General features: G+C 45.6%; 1 protein-coding gene across 3 annotated transcripts in view; it reads left to right on the top strand.

The window, feature by feature from the left end:
- Window positions 1–6,511: 6,511 nt before the first annotated feature.
- Window positions 6,512–17,425, top strand: part of kcnh5b (potassium voltage-gated channel, subfamily H (eag-related), member 5b) — a 150,571-nt gene continuing 139,657 nt past the window's right edge. For all 3 annotated transcript variants that reach the window (XM_040137468.1, XM_040137467.1, XM_040137466.1), the window contains exon 1: window positions 6,512–6,584. In XM_040137468.1, the coding sequence (XP_039993402.1) occupies window positions 6,512–6,584 (73 nt within the window). The remainder of the gene's footprint in view (window positions 6,585–17,425) is intronic.

Below are 17,425 nucleotides of genomic sequence, written 5' to 3'. Positions count from 1 at the left end.
ACCTCAGCGACACCAGAATACGTTTTGCAGAGTAACGCTGAATGTAAATATAACTGTTTGTTTACATGAAAACTCCACGGGGCACTTTTCACACCTTTATTATTTCAGCTTACATTGTGCTCACGCGGCACGTATCCCTAAATAAAGTTTTGTTTAATCAAATTACCACAAACTAATGGACGCAGAAAACCAGAGGCAAGTAAAATTGTTCAACAGCACAGGAGTTGGTTTCTTGCTGTTTAATGATGCTGCCATGTGTAGTCTGCTTTGTAGTCCGTATTTATTGGGAACATGAAGGCCACGAGGCGCAATACACAATGTCCAGGGGATGGCGGTTGGGGTCAGTAGGGGCCCAACAGCAAATCTTTTGCCTTGAGTTCCCCGAACCGGTTAATCCAGGCCTGCAAAGACCCTTTATCAAATGAGTGTAATGGAGCTCTTTTTATTGACCAACACAGCAATTTAGTCCTCCTGCTGGTCCCCTGACACAACGGACTGGCAATACAACAGAGACATGTCTTTACTGGACAAAGCCCATTTACCACTAAGTCCCTCGGCTCTGCTGTTCCCAACCCCCCCACCCCACCCCTGCCTACTTTACCATCAGACAAACGTTGTGTTTTTATTCCAGTTCAACCTTTGAACTGCCCGGTCGGCAGGACAACCAAAGTGTGGCCCGGGGTTGGACGTTTGGCAGGGGCATCGGCATTCACGGTTGGATGCGTTGGATCAGCGCTTTGATATTCGATCCCCCTTCCCTTCTATTAGGGCCAGCGAGAGACTGGCAGCAGTGATGGAAGTGGACCAATTAATTCTGAGATCAATAAGAAGGGATGCAGCTATGCCTCCCTCCAGATGTGGAGGTGCGGTGCATTGATCTGCGCTGGGGGGTTCAATACCTCTTTCCCCATCTCTTCCCACCTTCCCTCCACAAATGAGACGTAAGTGTCGTCCTGCTGCTGCCTTTGATCTCCACCGTGCGACATTTACTCGTCTCTACTCAATGAACAGTGGAGCTAAAAATAACCAATACTCAGATTAAGAGCCTGCCGACACAGAAATTGCCTGTTGCCCCCGTTGCCCCTTTTCTAACTTTGGCAGTTTTCTGTTTTGCTCATCAGGATCTGAGCATTTTGTTCTGTCAGTGGGGTGATTTTGCAAGCCGTCTCTCCGAAAGCATCAGGAATTGGTCGGGCTCATCGGCTGGCGCGCGCCTCGCTCCAAGGCCGGTGGCCGTTCCACATTGTTCATGCGGAACGGGCGCCCACCTGCTGAATGCTGATTGGGCATAATTGGGGGTTAGTGATGCGGTGTAATTTGAGTGATTACAGTCATCAAATCCCCGTGGAGACTCTCTTGCCAGTCCAACGCGGTCGGCCCGAGTCACGTGCAGCGGTTTTGTGGCGAGATGCAAGAACTCAGAGGTGGAGTTCGCTCAGCTGATGCAGATGAACTTTGTTCTAGTGTTAATGCACTTGGCATCATAAACTCACACATAGATTTTTATTGCACTTTGCCCATAAAGACTAACAAAGCACCGAGCAAAGAACAAGACTGAATTCCTAAATCACCAAGATTACAAGTAGAAGTTAACGTACTCCCTTGTCTGTGGTCTTTGTCCTACATCCTCGCTTTAAAAGGCAAACACAGCCTCAGTACAACCTGTGTAATGGACCTGAATACGAGATACTCATCTACCATCTCAACATAGCACTCTTTCTCTCAAATACATTCACTCACACACACTCACACACACACACACACACACACACACACACACACACACACACACACACACACACACACACACACACACACACACACACACACACACTCAGCTCTTCTGAATGCGTCAGATGTGTAGTGCAGACAATACAAAACGCGCAAACACCAACGCATACACTGACTCGTCGCAGAAATCCCGCCAAATGCACTGTATGGAGGTTGGTTAATGACAAAACTATTGAATGGGCACAAAATAAATTTCATCAGTCTGCAAGTCAGGAATTGAGATTGTGCAAATCAGTAGCAGAGCAAGAGGCAAGAAACATCGCTGACTACACAACCTTTTCTCCGCGAAATAGTATTTATCTAATACTCATTCATTTTCCCAATTACATTTTTGGCTTCGCCTAAATCACGAGACTTTGGCATCTTAAGTCTGGTGTGTGGTTGGGGCCAGCCAACAAAAGCGCGTTGGTTAAGGTCGGGGAAAGATTGTGGCTTCGGTTAACTCGCTTTCTTCTCCTTCCGTTCACCTCCGACCTTTTCAACACTTCACCCAGACGACAATCTGCCCTAAAATTTAAGTACCTTCAATTGCTTCAAGTGTCTAAACTGAACCATAAGAAAGTTTTTATCAAGCTTTAGTTGCTATGTTGTCAGCGAATATTTAGCAGACAAGTTCGGTATTAGTCACATTTTTGCAAATTTGCAAATACATCAATTAACATTTCCTCATCGTGCTTTTGCGAATTGGTTGTATATAAACTTAAATCCTGGGCTACAGGGTTGTGAGGTCTACGATGTGATCAAAACACTATGATCAAAACATCCATTTCTATTTTTTTTTAATAGTTTTTAATATATGTGCAGCGGCAGTGTAACGACATGCCTGAATACATAAGGATCTACCACTGAGCTTCAATACGGCTCAACGCTCCAGAAAAAAAAAAACAGTTTTATCATATTTGCTCTTTAGATCAGTTACTGTACCTTGACTACTACTTGTGTCTGGATGACAAGTCCGATGATTGACATAAATATTATGACCCGACACTCTGCAATGAGGCCAGTGTGTGTGCAAGGTTTAGAGTCCTATCCGTCACACGGTCCCATCAGGGAGGCGTCCGATTGGTCCCAGATCCGCTCTGCGGCAGAACAACGAGCCCAGACGTCCAGCCAGAGTCATAAAGAACTGTCCTCAGAGTGTTCTCTGGCGACTCTATACTTTTTCATGAGCTGCAGTTGTTTTCGTTACGGGCGTTACTTGGCATGGCTGCTAGATTAGCTGCATGACTTCATAGAGACATCGACGGAGAGAAAAAGGGAAGACTGAAATAAGGTGCGGTTTGTTTGGGCAAGTGTTTGCGACTAGAGGTAAAGAGCGCTTATGTAAGTGAGATTTGTGCGGAGAGAAGGCAAAGCTCTTATTATTTTTTTATTTAGGAACAGAACGTTCTTTACCGTGTCTGGGCTTTGTTGATGTTATACACCACCGTCGCCTCAGAGCGAACTCTGTCGCAGGGACAGTGGAGGCTGGTGCACACAAAAAAACTGTGGTGCCGCCTGAAAGAGATGAGAGTAAACGTGCTTTTGTCTGCTCAAGGGCATAAAGACAAAAATTAAAAATAAACACTTGATTGACGGTGATTTTACCTCACGTTGTACTGTCTGAAAAATTAAAAGGTTGATACATGACAGTATGAGTTCACAAAGTGTAGAAAACAGGAGAAAGGCAAATGGAAAGACAGTAATAAAAGGAGTCGTTTAAAAAAGCATTAACAGTAAAATGCAGGAATGATTCAACCCTTAGCCAGCTACCTGCCGCAGGACACGGCCCCTGAGTGCTTCAAAGAAAACCCTGGGTTTCGAACCTTGGGTCAAAACGATCACGTGATTCTGCTGAACCCCGGGGCCGCGTTTGTCACCGGTCACACGCCTCCCTGAAAAACGATTCAAGCCTCGATACGAAGCTTCGTAGGAAACTGTCGTACCACTCAAGGCGTGCTTGGAAGCTTCGATGCCGCCATACACTAGTGTGTGTGTGTGTGTGTGTGTGTGTGTGCGTGTGTGTGAGTGCGTGTGTGTGTGCAGTGAGAGAGAGGGAGAGTGAGAGACAGCCACTGAACATCAGAGAGACAGATGCCCCTCTGCAGAGCTACGCCTGTTACGGCGGACGGCGGCTGTGCCACCTGCGCCGCCACATACGTCTGACACCCCTTGATGCGAGCGGGCCAATTAAGGGCGTCCCAGGGGAACCATGTGCACGTTTACTGACGACACACGCGACCACACACACACGTTGGATGATAATCAGTGGGTGTTAACAGGTGCAGAAACGAGATGAGCGATTTGTAAATAAGACCCATGAGCTGCTGACTCCATCATTTGCATCATTTAACAAACTGTGTCAACCGCAGCGTCTGATCTCCGTGGTTTTCCCGGAACATTCCACTTTATGCTGTTCTATGGTGCGATAGGCTGGCCGGCGGAGCGTGTTCTGGCATTTATCGTCTAATTCTGTGGCTCTGGCGATGGCGGCGTCGGCGGGTCCACCGCTTTGGCCCCGGGCCGAAATGTCTCAGCAGCTATGGGTTGGGTTGCCATGGAATTTGGTTCGTCTTGCACTGACCTCTATTCTCCAGCAGAGCAGATGAGGAAATGTACAGTAGTTTGGTGAGACCGTCCTCCCAAGAAAAAGGCAACGGCATCATTTCTACAAATGCCCAAAAATTCTTCAAGTCGTTGATTTTGTTGCACTTTGTTGCACTTTGTTGCACTTTATAGCATTCTTGTCTCCTTGTTACACTTATCAGGCCTGTAGTTTTCAGTAGTTTTCAGTAGTTTTAGGAGTTTTTCTATCTTTACACTGAGTCTTACTGTCCGGTGTTCTATCGTATCAGTGGGATATGTGGTTTACAGTTTTTCTTTGATGTTTGTATGTCCTGCTTATGTAACAGTTATTACAGAAACCTGACGCTCTCAGTCAGGCCTGAGATTTTGGCTCCTATGTGGCCTCCAATGTGCCCCGGTCATTGCAGGCAGAAATAGAAAAGCCAGCGCTACCAAACTTCAATGCATGGGGCTGTTGACCGCGCACCCTCTCCCAGTCAATGATCCAGACGCTCCGAGCAGCCCCGGCGCTGCTTCAGCCCCGATACCTACGGTAAAGTAAATAAAGCGTGGTGCGGACGTGAGGCCCCGGACGGAGCACCGGCTGCCTCTCTGGTGGGGCCCATCGGCTCCCAGGGACCACATTAACCCTTCACACAAGCTAATGAGCATTCCTCAGAGACTCTCGGCGAGGGCGGCACTGGTTTCACTGCTGCATGCTGAGGCAACACTCTGCTGCGTGTTCCCAGTCGCCTCATGGAAGTGGGCGAGTTGATTTCTGCACCTGAGTTGCACTGACGTACGACGGCGCGTTCGAGATCCTGGGACGCGCGCTTATTTACTTTCTTTCAGAGAGTTGGGTGGAGACACTGATGCCGCTTTCGTGTCTGTGCGTGAAGTGCGGAGCTTAGCTTAGCTTAGCATAAAGACTGGAAGCAGGGGGGAAACGGCTAACCAGGTTCTGTCCGAAGATGAAAAATACAGCTACCAACTAATTAACATGTTGCACCTCAAATGTTTTGGTCCCCGTGAAAACCAAAGTGTTATAATGACAATTTGTGGATGAAGGGGAGTATTTCCTGCCTGGCCGTTGTTCACCAAGGAGGCTCCAGCGCTCACCGTCCCCTAAAACCTCAAATGGGCACTTTTAGTATTTGCTTATTTTAAACATTTTACCTTTTTTTTTTTTTTTACACCCCTCCGGGTTGCAGAACACCTGGATAGCAACCGACCGATCGACTGTTTATTGATATTAGAATACAGGCAGACTTAACGAACAGTTGTAGCCTTTACTAAAGACACCGACAACCCGCGTAACTGTGGGACTAATAGTTTATCAGTCGCTTGTTAACACCTGGTAACCCGTTAGAAAGCGAGAGACTCGTGAGTGCTTGTGAATTCACTCGACTGACTGTTTCATGACCCACTGGCGAGGGGTGTTTCTCAACCTGGCGAACCCAGAGGCCGATCTCGTTGACGTACCAGGACTCTGTAGAGTGGTAGGGTAAACGACTTGCGGACCATTAATCACGGTTTATGAACCCTTGGTAAAGGGAGACTTGTGATGTATGATGATTTTTTTTTATTTTTAGTAGGCTAGCAGCAGCAGTAGTAGTAAGAAAATGGTGGCATGTCACTAGAACCAGCTTTGCCGTTGACCTGTGTGATAGGTCTAGATACGGAATCACACTGGAGAAGACTGAGTGTAGCTGTTTAAAAATAGACCAATGTATCCCCGGTATCATAAACAAAAACGATGGGTATTATATATATAGTTACACAGGACATTTTATATGGCGAGGAGCATATTCCAAGATGCTGATCGACCAGCGTGTACATTCAACAATTCCGACTTATAAAGAAATGTCGTTTTTGTTTATTTCCGGGATCCATTATACGTGATTTATTACTCAAACGCCGAACGTATCATTGCGGTGCATCGTTATTTTGAGGACCGAGCCCACCGCGGCAGACACGCATGCGTCCTGGCGCTCCGGGCAGGCAGCGGGATGCAGCGCCGCCGCCGCGGCTCAGTGCGCCCCGAGCAGCCAGAGCGCACGGGTACAATGAGCTTCTCCATCGGTCCGACTGAGAGCCAGCGTCAGTACCGACCTCCGAGCAGCAGACACACCGCCACCGACCCCAACCGACGCCGGCTCCGCCCGCCCGCAGCAGGATGCCCGGGGGAAAAAGAGGGCTTGTGGCACCGCAGAACACTTTTCTGGAAAACATCGTCCGGCGTTCAAGCGGTGAGTCCGCGCGTCGGAGAGAGGCTCGTTCCGGGCTTGGTTCCACCAGACGGCTCGGACCCAGACTCTGCTGGAATACTGCGTGTTTGGGGTTCAACCGCGGAGGTTTGGCGGAGGATGAAGCGGCGTGAATTCACTTTTATGTCCGCATGCATTTGCAGTGATGGAGTTCAGCCTCTCTCTGAGGCCACATGTGTGTTCACGGCGCGTTGTACGCCACGATAAGTGGCGTTAAAACTGACGCAAGTCATACGTGGAAGGGGACCGATCTTCTCGGTCCCCTCGGCGGCTGCTCGCCGTCGATGCGCCGGTCTCTGCTGCGTGTGACTTTTCGAGGTGAGGTCGTCCTGTGCCAGCGGAGCGGCGGAGGACGCGGCGTGTTCCCGCGGTATTGGCTGCTAATGAAAAGTTTCTGTTGGTCATCGACTCGCCGTCTTGTGTTCCGTAAACACTGACACCTGCTCGGCCAATAAAGCTGGAGCCAGTCGATCCTTCGTGTACAGGCAGCTCCGCCTTTTCCTCTTATTAGTGTTATTATCATTATTAGTATTAGTATCAGTGTGGGTAGTTGTATTCTTAGTCAACCTGACCCGTGATTGAAACGAAGAACCCCGCGGTAGTTTTCCACGTATGTCCGGTCATTATGTAACACTGTGGCTGCGTTTTGTTTACGGGAGGAAAGCGACAGGTTGCGGACTAAAACCGCAGGTCCACCGGGGTGAAGAGCAGCCAGCCGCTCGGTTCTCCGTCCTCTTTCCGAGCTCAGCAGACTCAGCGGCGGCCTGGGTTGTTTTCTCCGTGTGACCGGCGCACGGCTCCGGTTGTTTCTTTCTTTTCTCCGTCTGCGCCGCCAACCGCGCCTGGACCCGGCACCGGCCTGAGAAAATGCGCGCTCTCTCCTCCGACCAGATCGATTCCTCTCTCTCCTGCTTTCTTCCCGGAGAAGTCGGCGGGGTGATGGGCCGGGGTGAAAGTTGTGGGCGGGCGGATTGGTGGTGGTTGGGCGGAGATGGGGGTCGAGGAGACCGTTCCAGACATGTTTTTCTGTCCGTCGTGGGCGTTGTTTGAGGCTCCGGGACAGCCACGGGGGCTGCTGCGCGGCCCCTCGGGAGGCTCTCGGCGCTAATTGGAGAGCCCTCGGTTGTAGTTGGTGCAGTGTGTGTGTGTGTGTGTGTGCCTGTGTGTGCGTGTGTATGCGTGGGTGTGTGCGCGTGTGCGCGTTTTTCTTTCTGCTTGAGAAGTCACACTAGCAGCCGGCTGGAATAATGCGGGGAGCGGACCATGTCGAGATTGTTGTGGGACTGTTCGCGGCCTCAGATCAGATTCTGCGGCCCTCGAGTTTACGAAAACCGTAGCTTCGTGGATCAGAACACTTAGAGCCCTCAGTGCTTTCTCCAGGGTTTCACTGTCATGTAACTGAATATCTGATGCGGGGCTGCAGCTAGTGCGTATATTTGATATGTAAATGTTCGTTTTTATTAATTTAAAGAAAATTTTCTTGTTACTTTATTGAGGAAACAAAGATAAAGAAAAGAAAACAGGATATGAGCGATTCCGATCCATCAGAACAAATAAATACTGAAGATGGAGATAGTAAAGAGAAACAACATTGATGCTCTAGTGCTTGAGGGTTTAGCTTAATTGAGAGACAGTCTTTTATACATATAATTATAAAGTTTTATGGCCGGTGACCTTTTTATGACCTTTCTGACTCTGACATCTGACTGTTTCAGGTTATCCAGATACTAAAAGTGGCATCTAGCACAATGAAGTTTGGTTTTGCTTTGAAAACCGGCTGGATACTTCCCCCAAAATAGAAAGCGGGTCAACGATGTAAAAAACAGTCTTTGAGTTCGTCCTCGACAAGTCAACAGTTACACTTTGTCTTTGAAAAAAAAAAAAAAACCCCAAAAAAACAAGGTCAAGTCAGGGAGGAAAACCTTTAAACCATTTCGGGGTCACAGGCGACTCTTTTCCATCAAATTAGCGCTGGTTCTTGAACTGGCTCCGTTCAGGGTTCCTGGAACCTTGGGGCTATCTAGCGCACCAGCCTGCGTCGCCACCAGTTTGGAGCCGAACCACTGTAATCAAGGATGCCTCATCCACGGAGGGCGTTGCGCAATCAACGTCGTCACGGTTTGCACTTCGGGTCAAGGAAGACCTGCTTTTTTTTTTGGTTCCGTGTGGGAACCAACATTTTCAGGTTTCGGAACCAATTCATTCACGGTCGAAATGCTCAGAACGGTCCGGGATTAGGTGCGTGAACCTAAACGGAACCCGTTTCATGTTGGCGGAAAAGGGGTAAGAGAGGGCCAGATTTACCCACAAAGGGGCAAAAGAAATGAGCTGTGGGCCCTCACTGACCGTTCGCTAAGCCCCGCCCCTTCGCCGTTAGCCGCTGCTAGTCCGTCGGGCTGTCGGAGCTAGCATGCCGCCTGCGGGCGTCACTCACGGCGCTCCCTGAAGAAATGTTATCCAATCTTTAGAAAAACGAAAACAAGCAGTTTCAGAGAGAAGCAGACAGAAGGGTCTGCGGTGTGCGTTTGAGGGATTTATCCAGGAAGTCAAACTGACTCAGCAGCAAAAACATGTTAAAATATAAAGACGGTGGCTAAAGTCTACAGATCGCAAAGTAAAACTGAGCCAACACATCACCTGGCAGTCAGGACGGAAGACTCTGGCATTAAGGGGCAACACTGTCCCGGTAAAGCAGAGCAGGTTCACTGTTAAAATCACTGAAAAGCAAAGTCAGCTTGTGTACACATTCAGTATACCTTCAGTAGCTGGCGTAGCACAGAAATGCTAGCTGATGTGCTGTGCTCCGCTAATGTTAGCTCCACACGGGCCCCGGGAACAACGTTTAACCGCGGCTAGCTTGAAACCCACAAAACCCGAAGCCTGAAAAATGATGATGCTACGCTATGACTGGCCGGTCCGCCTTCGAGGGGCGGGACTTAGCGAAGGGGTCAGCTGACACCCTGTTTGTGCTGATTCAGTTAAACACAGATTTAAGTAGGAATATGCCCCATGTTCCTTTTTCTTCAAGTACACAAGCGGTTCTCGGCAGGTCATTTGATATTGAGCTTCGGTGGTGCACATTCCCAGACAAATTTGCGATGAATCACCTGACCCCGAGCTGACAGACACACAGTGAAGTGGGGTCCTCTGGGACCCCTGAGGCTAATCGGACGGTAAATATCGGTCATAGGAGTTGATATGGCTGAAAGATACTGTGTTGGAAGTATGAATAAATAAGTAAATAAGTAAGTGAATGAATGACAATAGAAAGGGACACATGCAAAAGCGGAATACTCGGTCCGCAGTAAAATACAGAGTTAAAAATTGTGAAACCTAAACGGGCCCTTTGCTGAGTCCAAAAAAAGATCCCACAAAGAGATCCCATCTTCCAAACTGGCTTTTAATCTACAAAGCTAGACTCGTAAGTTGCAACCAGTCTGTTAAATCTCACGCTTCAGCTATTTTCTGATGTTGTAAAACAATTCTGGCCAGGTGAAATCATATTGGCTTTCAAATGGTGAAACCGTACCTGTATCAGTCCATCAAATCCAGCAGGCCATAAATCCATCTTAATAACCCATCGTAATAAGGTAAAATACACATTTTGATGTATTTGGTTTTGGAGTTTTGTCCCCTAGTAACCAAAGTCAGGGTCTAAAGGGGGTTGCTGAATGGCCGTGCAACCAGAGATATGTCTGAATTTAACTAATTTAAGGAATTAACAAATATCAACAACTATGATTCAGGTTGGTTATCAGTTAATTCTTACGTCAATAAACGAATCAATCAGGGCTAATTGTTTTATTACTGACCAGATCAGTCTGTTTACAAGTTGGGAAGGGGAGTAGCGAGAACACAAATCAGTGCATGCAGACACGTGGCACACGGGGCACACGCTAACCGCAAGTGTAAGAAATAGACATGAACGCTCACCTGCTGCAGATTGGCGAACAGTCTGAGCAGCCGGTCTTAGAGTGAAGCGAGTGACCGAAGAGAAAAGAGCTTAAAGGCCAAACCTGCCTCTGACCTCTGGCAAGGTTGAGACAAGGGTGAGCGGGTTCTGCCAGTAAGAACCGAAGCAGAGCGATCAGCGCGAAGAACCTCCCTTCAGTACTGCCACCCAACCCGGTTAAATGCGGTTTTTAGCATCCCGTGACAGAACAGCACTTGAGCACTAGAAAGCTGGATATTTTCATTATCGATGAAGCTGCTGATTATTATTCTTTGATTAATCGATTGGTCTATGAAATATCAGAGAACAGTGAAAAATCTCCATCACCCTCAAATGCCATCTTTTCTCTGAACACCAGTTCAACACCAAAAGAAACTGAGTTTACTGTGACATAAAACACAGAGAAGCAGCAAAATTTCATAGGTGAGAAACTGAAAACAGAAATGTTTTGGCATTTTTACTTGAAAAGTATTTTAAGCAAGTATTGAACTATCCAAAAAGTTGCAGATTATTTTTCTGTCGATTGACTAATCGATTAGTCAACTAATCGTTTCCAGCTCCAGAGCAATGACTGTTCTGCAGTTAGTATTGTGCAATAATTGACGTATAGTGTATATTGTCTGAGTTTTGTAGTAGTTAAGTGGCTCCAGTCGGGGTCAATGTTCTTCTGAAAATGGTTGGACCGTGTTGGTTTTTCCAAAAATCCTGGTCACAGCCCTGGATGTAGGCTTCTCCGATCACTGCTGCAGAAATAAACAGGTTGGAGATCTGCCCTAACTTGAAAATAAAAGGCCCCGCGTAGCCTATCGCAGGATTTCCTGGCAATTGAATCAGAGCTGTCAGGGCTAAAATAATCTCGCCCGCGGGTCTCAAACGAGACCTGGGGTCCCATGACGGTCTGAACGCTGTATCAGAGGCCTTGCCAGCGTTCTTGAAGCAGCCTCTGTTGGTATTGGCCTTCAGGTTGCCCCTGTTGGTCGAGCCTTAGTTCAACTAAGTAATTGATTGTGATGAAAGAGGAGAGCAGAAAAGGTCAAGATGATTCTGAGTTTTTGTGTGTGTGTGTGTGTTGCAGCAAGTCTTAGTCAGCTCTTTAATTTCAAAGGTCACACAGGAGGCTGCAGCTGGCAGGTTTTAGGCTTTAAACAAGAGGGTGATAAATTTAAGTAACTATAGTTTCCTTTTTCTGCTGAAAAATCATCTAAGTAATTGTTTGGAATGAGAAGCAGAGAACAGATGAGGGCCGATATTGTTCTGGATCGTTCTTCGTTACAAGGTGCCGTCCTCCCAACACTTTACCCGCAACGCGCTGCTATCTCTTGTGATTTGTGGTGACCACTGGAAAAGAGGTGAGCCACCGCCGCCAGCTTGAGAGCCTGAAACATTTTACACAAAGTCCAGGAGGAAGTTTCATCTTAAGAGGATTTTAAAGACCCAGTGAAAATGGAAGTCGGAACCAGCAGATGTTTGGCATTTTCGCTTGAAAAATGACCGTAGCAGGAAACACGGACGCGTGAATGGGGGACGTAAAATCATTGAAATTTATGAGCCTTAGCTATCGGCCAGTAAACCAGCCTTTTCTTCTGTAGCTTTCAAGAGCATCCTGTCGGCCTCCTGTTGCTCCATAACTCAGATAATTAATGTTAAACTATGACAGGCCACTTTCAACTCTTCCCCCCGTGATTACTGGAAGGAGTTTGACTGACACACAAGGAACTCATTTTGGTGTTTTATTAAGAATTCGATTTCACTCTCGTCAGTGACATTCACTGCTGATATAATTACAACTGCTGAGGTTTTTCCCTGACTACAGTCAGAACATTTTTTATCATAGCCACTATTTATTTATTTATTTATTTATTTTTTCTATCATCAGCTGGCCGACCAGTAAAATCAATGGAGTGTGCTGTTGGAGGGCTTTACTCATCAGTGCGTAAAACCTGCAGTGAAACCTGTCTGAAAGAGCTGCTGACGCACCTTCACGAATGCATCCATCTGCGTTTCACTGCAAAAACTTCATCTTTTCACAGTTTAAAAGCCGTTTAACAGGTTTTTTCCTCCTGCAGTAAATATACAGTAGACTGTGGGAAACACTTGTAATGTGTTTTGGCATGAAATAGTGTATAGGCTGTTATGGTTTCTGTTCATTCCAAAATTCACTGTTTTACCAGCCAACTATTTTTTGGGAAAAAGGAGACTCTCTAAATGATTGGTTACCTGTCAAAGTTACCAGTACAGCAGATTTTCGCAGGTGTGTTGAAGAACATTATCAGCAGTTTTCCCGATGTTTTAGCTCGTTAATTGCAAGTTGAGCAAGTTTGCTTGGCGCCGACAATTTTCTAAGGCGGGAGATATTTTTCCAACCTTTCAGGTGCCGCAGCCATTGGGCCAACTTCATTCCGTCGTGACTTGCAAGACTTGAGCCTAGCCTGAGGTGCTATAGCTCCATTACAGTGACCGTTTAGATCTTCATCGTCATGTTGTAAGGTTGCTGAAACTGCATTGAAAGGTTGCTCGCAGAAAACTCCAACGCAACATCAAGTAGTGAACCGCTAAAAAGATTCTATGGAAAGAAGCTTCAGAATTCATATAATTGTTGCCACCGTGTCCATGTTTGTGCTTCGCTTGTCTTTGGAGCTTCTTGCTGCTGATTTCAAGGACACATCAACATCTGAGACATCATAGTCGGTTGCTGAAGTCTTCTGGGTTTTCATCATGTGGCAGCTGAGTGTCAGCTTGTGAAGGTTCGAGTGTCCTTAAACACACCATAAGGACAGTTTTTGAGACTAGTATTTGTACTTTTATGCTGCAAAGAGTTTCCTTTAAAGGATCATTTGGATCTTATTTTTGTATGTTTTGGACGTCATTTCTGGTAGTTATGATAGCACTGTACTGTAGCTCCCATTGAGCTACAACGAGATCGTGTCCTGAGTACTATTTCTGTGAATTTGGGGCATTAGTGACATGAAGAGGAGTTTACATTTTGTGATTACTTACAGATTACACATGATGGGGTTGTTAGGCTGATTCTCATAACAAAATATAATAAAATGTGACTGGTTTTAGGGGAAAAAAGGAAATAGATTAAAAAGGGTTTAGTATTTCTGCACAAGATTTATGTACTTAAAACGGTAGAGAAGCACCATTTACACCATACCATCCTAGAGAGAGAAAGAATTTGCAGAAAATATAGGCTAATTGAAAAGTTAAATGAATAAAAAAAGGGGGAATTTGTGATGTTTTAAATACTCAGAAAATGTTACAGATTTCTGCATTATTCCTGCTTCAGCTTTGAGCCACTGCGCTCATCATAGTTCACGCGTGTTCCCGTTCAGATTTACCACCAAATTGTTGTTGTACATAATTCGGATAACCTTTTATTTTTCTCTTTGTGTGGCAGTATCTTCGTGTTCCCGGAGCTCAGATGAGCAGCGTGTTATCATGAACGACGGACAAAGCCACAAAAACGGGACTCCAGTAAACTTAACCAGAGTGGTCCCTTTAATAAAGCAATATAAAGACGCCCAAGGGGTTCACTGTGATGGATTAAGTCTCTTCAAAATGATATTCATCCATCTAAAATGGCACGCATTGGAGCCTGGTTGACAGCACTGTGATGTGCGTGAGGTTTCTAGCTAATTGTTTAACATTCAAAACACTCAAAACAACCCTGGTGACCAATCTATCGCCATGCATCATACAATATATTAAATGAATAATTTATATCTATGTGGTTATGATGTGGCGGGGGGAAAAAAAAAACAACAAGCTGTTGGTGGTAATTTTTTCCACTCCAGATGTCTCTTCAGTGTGGTGTTACCCAGAATTCCTGTCTGTGTTTACACTGCGCCGTGGCCGCTGGGTAGCTCGTTCGGGTTTAACAGGGAGATTGATGGAGAGGTAAAAGATTTTTCCTCTTGTTTCTTGTAGATTTCATGGTTGAACATTTGGGGGGGTTGTGATCATTTTTGCTAAAAAAAAAAAAAGGAGATGCTTGCTATCCCCTTCATCCTCTCACAAACAAGCTCTTCGGCTGCTAGCCTGCAGACAGTTCTGCTGCATGAGTTTATCTTCATGTTGTTGCCCAATAAGTACAGCTGGTTTAGGATTGGCTTGACTTGACCACAGTTTCTGACGGCGCATTTGCTCCACTCCGTTGCTGTCAGGATCAGATATCAGTGGAATATTGGAGACCAGAAAGGGGAAGAGGAGAAACGGCACACAAAAAAATACACAATAAATAATTAAACAGAGGACAAATACAACGGGCTGTTTGCATCTCACATTCAGTAGAAGTAAATTAACGTGAGGTTTTCTTATTTTGAAGCTTAGCTTAAGAATTGGAATGTAGCTGAATATCATTAAATAGTGGGTAAAACTGGGTTACTTTTACTTAAGAATACTTTACCAATGCTTGTGGAAATTTGACTAAATAATGTCCATGAGCGTCAGACGCCGCATGTTTAAAGCCTCATAGAAGCAGATAGATGCAAACAAAATAACAGTCCGACAAAGCAACCAAGCTCAAGACCCACTTACTGGCTTCTTCTGCAGCTTTCAACCACTTCACACTTGAGTTTCAGTGAACTCCGATGCTTAACACGAATCGTTGCTGTATCTTCATTAAAGCGATGAGGTGTTCGCGTTTTACTGTCCAGTAGAGTAGCAGTATGACCAGATCAACCTCCTAGGGGGCCCCGTATTGACCCCCGCTGTACATGGATGCTTCAATATTACCCCAGGCATCCAGATACTAACCAGCTCTCTGGAGCTGAGAGAATTAGTTGATTAACTTATTAGTCCATCAACAACAAATTAATTGGGAATACGTTTGATAATTGACTAAGTGTATTTTCTAAGCACAAATGCCAAAGAAAATCACTGGTGGCAGCTTCTCAAATGTGAATATTTGGTGGTTTACAAGTTTCCCAAGATAGTAAACGCAACATCTTTGGATATTTGACAGTCAGTCAGACCAAAATGCAATTTTTCAATATGTTAACTTGGGCTTCAGGGGATAGTGATCTTGATATTTCTCTATTTTCTGTCATTTTATAGACTAAACAGTCAATCAGTTATTTAAGAAAATACTTGTTAGATGCATTGATAATTAGATTAATTATTTATTGTAGCCTTACAGTACCACTGTGATGAATTAGTACTACCTTGCCAAAGTGTTTCTGTGTGTTAATTACTTCACACACAGAGAAACTGGAAAAAACATTACAGCACACAACAAAAAAGAACTAAAGGTTTAAAACTTAAAGAAAACACAGGCCCTTGACCTCAAGATAAGGCAACAAAATGGAGGACACAATCGTAGGTGATTTTCTGCTTCAGTGGTGCCAATTTCAAACAAACTTGCTGTTAATCAAATTGTGGAGACACGAGTGATATGGACTGAACCTGTGGCTTTTGACTGTCCTGAGGGTCTAAGGCCCATCCCTGCTTAGCTCGGTCGGTAATCCAGCTTCGAGTAGTAGGTATCCATTTGTCTAGGAATGAGGTCATAAAACCCCGGAGAATGTGTTTCAAGCTTTCCAGAAAGGCCAACGACAGAAACCCTCTATCAGAAAACAAATTGGCCCACGGAAGGTAGCGAGATGGAGGGCCGGGGCTTCAGGCGGCCGACGTTGCAGTTAGAGCAAGGGAGCAGCTGTGGCTGAGAGGAAAGGCAAATGGTGGGTAAAAGGAAGCAGGCGGAGGGTCATAATGTTCGCCTTACTAGACGTGGCTTGTTTGTTTGTTGTTTTGCGTGGGTAGGCTAGCTTGCGTGCTACCACCGAAGACTACAGTCTAGTTGTGAAAACATTAACAAGCTCTCCCACCACAAATCTGAATTAGCTGCGTAATCCTTGTGTGTCCTGATATGTGTAAAGTGTGTGTGCGTCTTCACGTAGATAACCTATTTTTTGTGGGTAACATTAGCCCTGGAGTTTTAACCTAGCAAAACACTGCTACTGTAGCAGGGCCCTTTCTTCCTCTGGTCATGGAGGGTGATCGATTCAAACGTCCTCAGGAGGAAAACAGATCGTGTGAGCTGTGTGGTCTCGGTGAAGTGGAAAGCGAGTCCCAGTTTCTTTTGTGCTGCACAAATTATGATGATTTGAGAGAGTTAATTTTCCATGAAATGGCTCGACAAGACCCTGAGACATTCTAGTGTTCAAATGATCAAAAACTGGAATGGTTGTCTAATTTTTTCATATGTTTAAGTTTGCCAAATTTGTCTTAGAAGCCTGGAAAAGTCTAGTGTCAGTGGTTTACAAGTGACGTTGTAGACAATGACGGTCTGATGAGTTGCATCTCCATTTTTGAGTTTTCTCTATTGTTGGGAAATCTGCACTCAGTTTTGCAGTTAATTAGGTACACCTAGCTAAAAGTAATGCAGTCTAATACAGCATTCCTGTAGCAAATCCTACCCTCACGAAGGTTATAATGTTCAGTTTGTATGGAAACTGGTTTAAAAAGGTGTAAATGTGCTTATTGCTGATGTGTGGCCGGGGGAGTTAGCTGGGTCTCGACTCTCTGATTTGGGCCAAGGAGGGGTTCAGAGAAAGTGCAGCGGTTTAGAATTAGGGCAGCCACTAACGATTATTTTCGTTATTGATTCATTTACCAGTTATCTTCTCGAATAATTGATTAATCGTTCGGTCTATGGAACATCAGAAAACGGTGAAACATCACGCTATCCTAGAGCACAAGCTGACGTCATAAAATGTCTTGTTTTGTCCCACCAACAGACCAAAACTAAAAAATATTCCTTCCAATATAATGCAGCAAATCCTCCCATCTGGGAACCGGAACTCATCAAATGTTTGGGATTTTTGCTTGAAAAAATGATCGATTAATCGGTTATACTATTAGTTGCCCA

The sequence above is a fragment of the Xiphias gladius genome, chromosome 10 (assembly GCF_016859285.1).
Source record: "Xiphias gladius isolate SHS-SW01 ecotype Sanya breed wild chromosome 10, ASM1685928v1, whole genome shotgun sequence".
NCBI classification, from domain to species: domain Eukaryota; kingdom Metazoa; phylum Chordata; class Actinopteri; order Istiophoriformes; family Xiphiidae; genus Xiphias; species Xiphias gladius.
The sequence above is the reverse complement of the archived record's forward strand: the minus strand, read 5'-3'. Positions and strand labels throughout refer to the sequence as shown.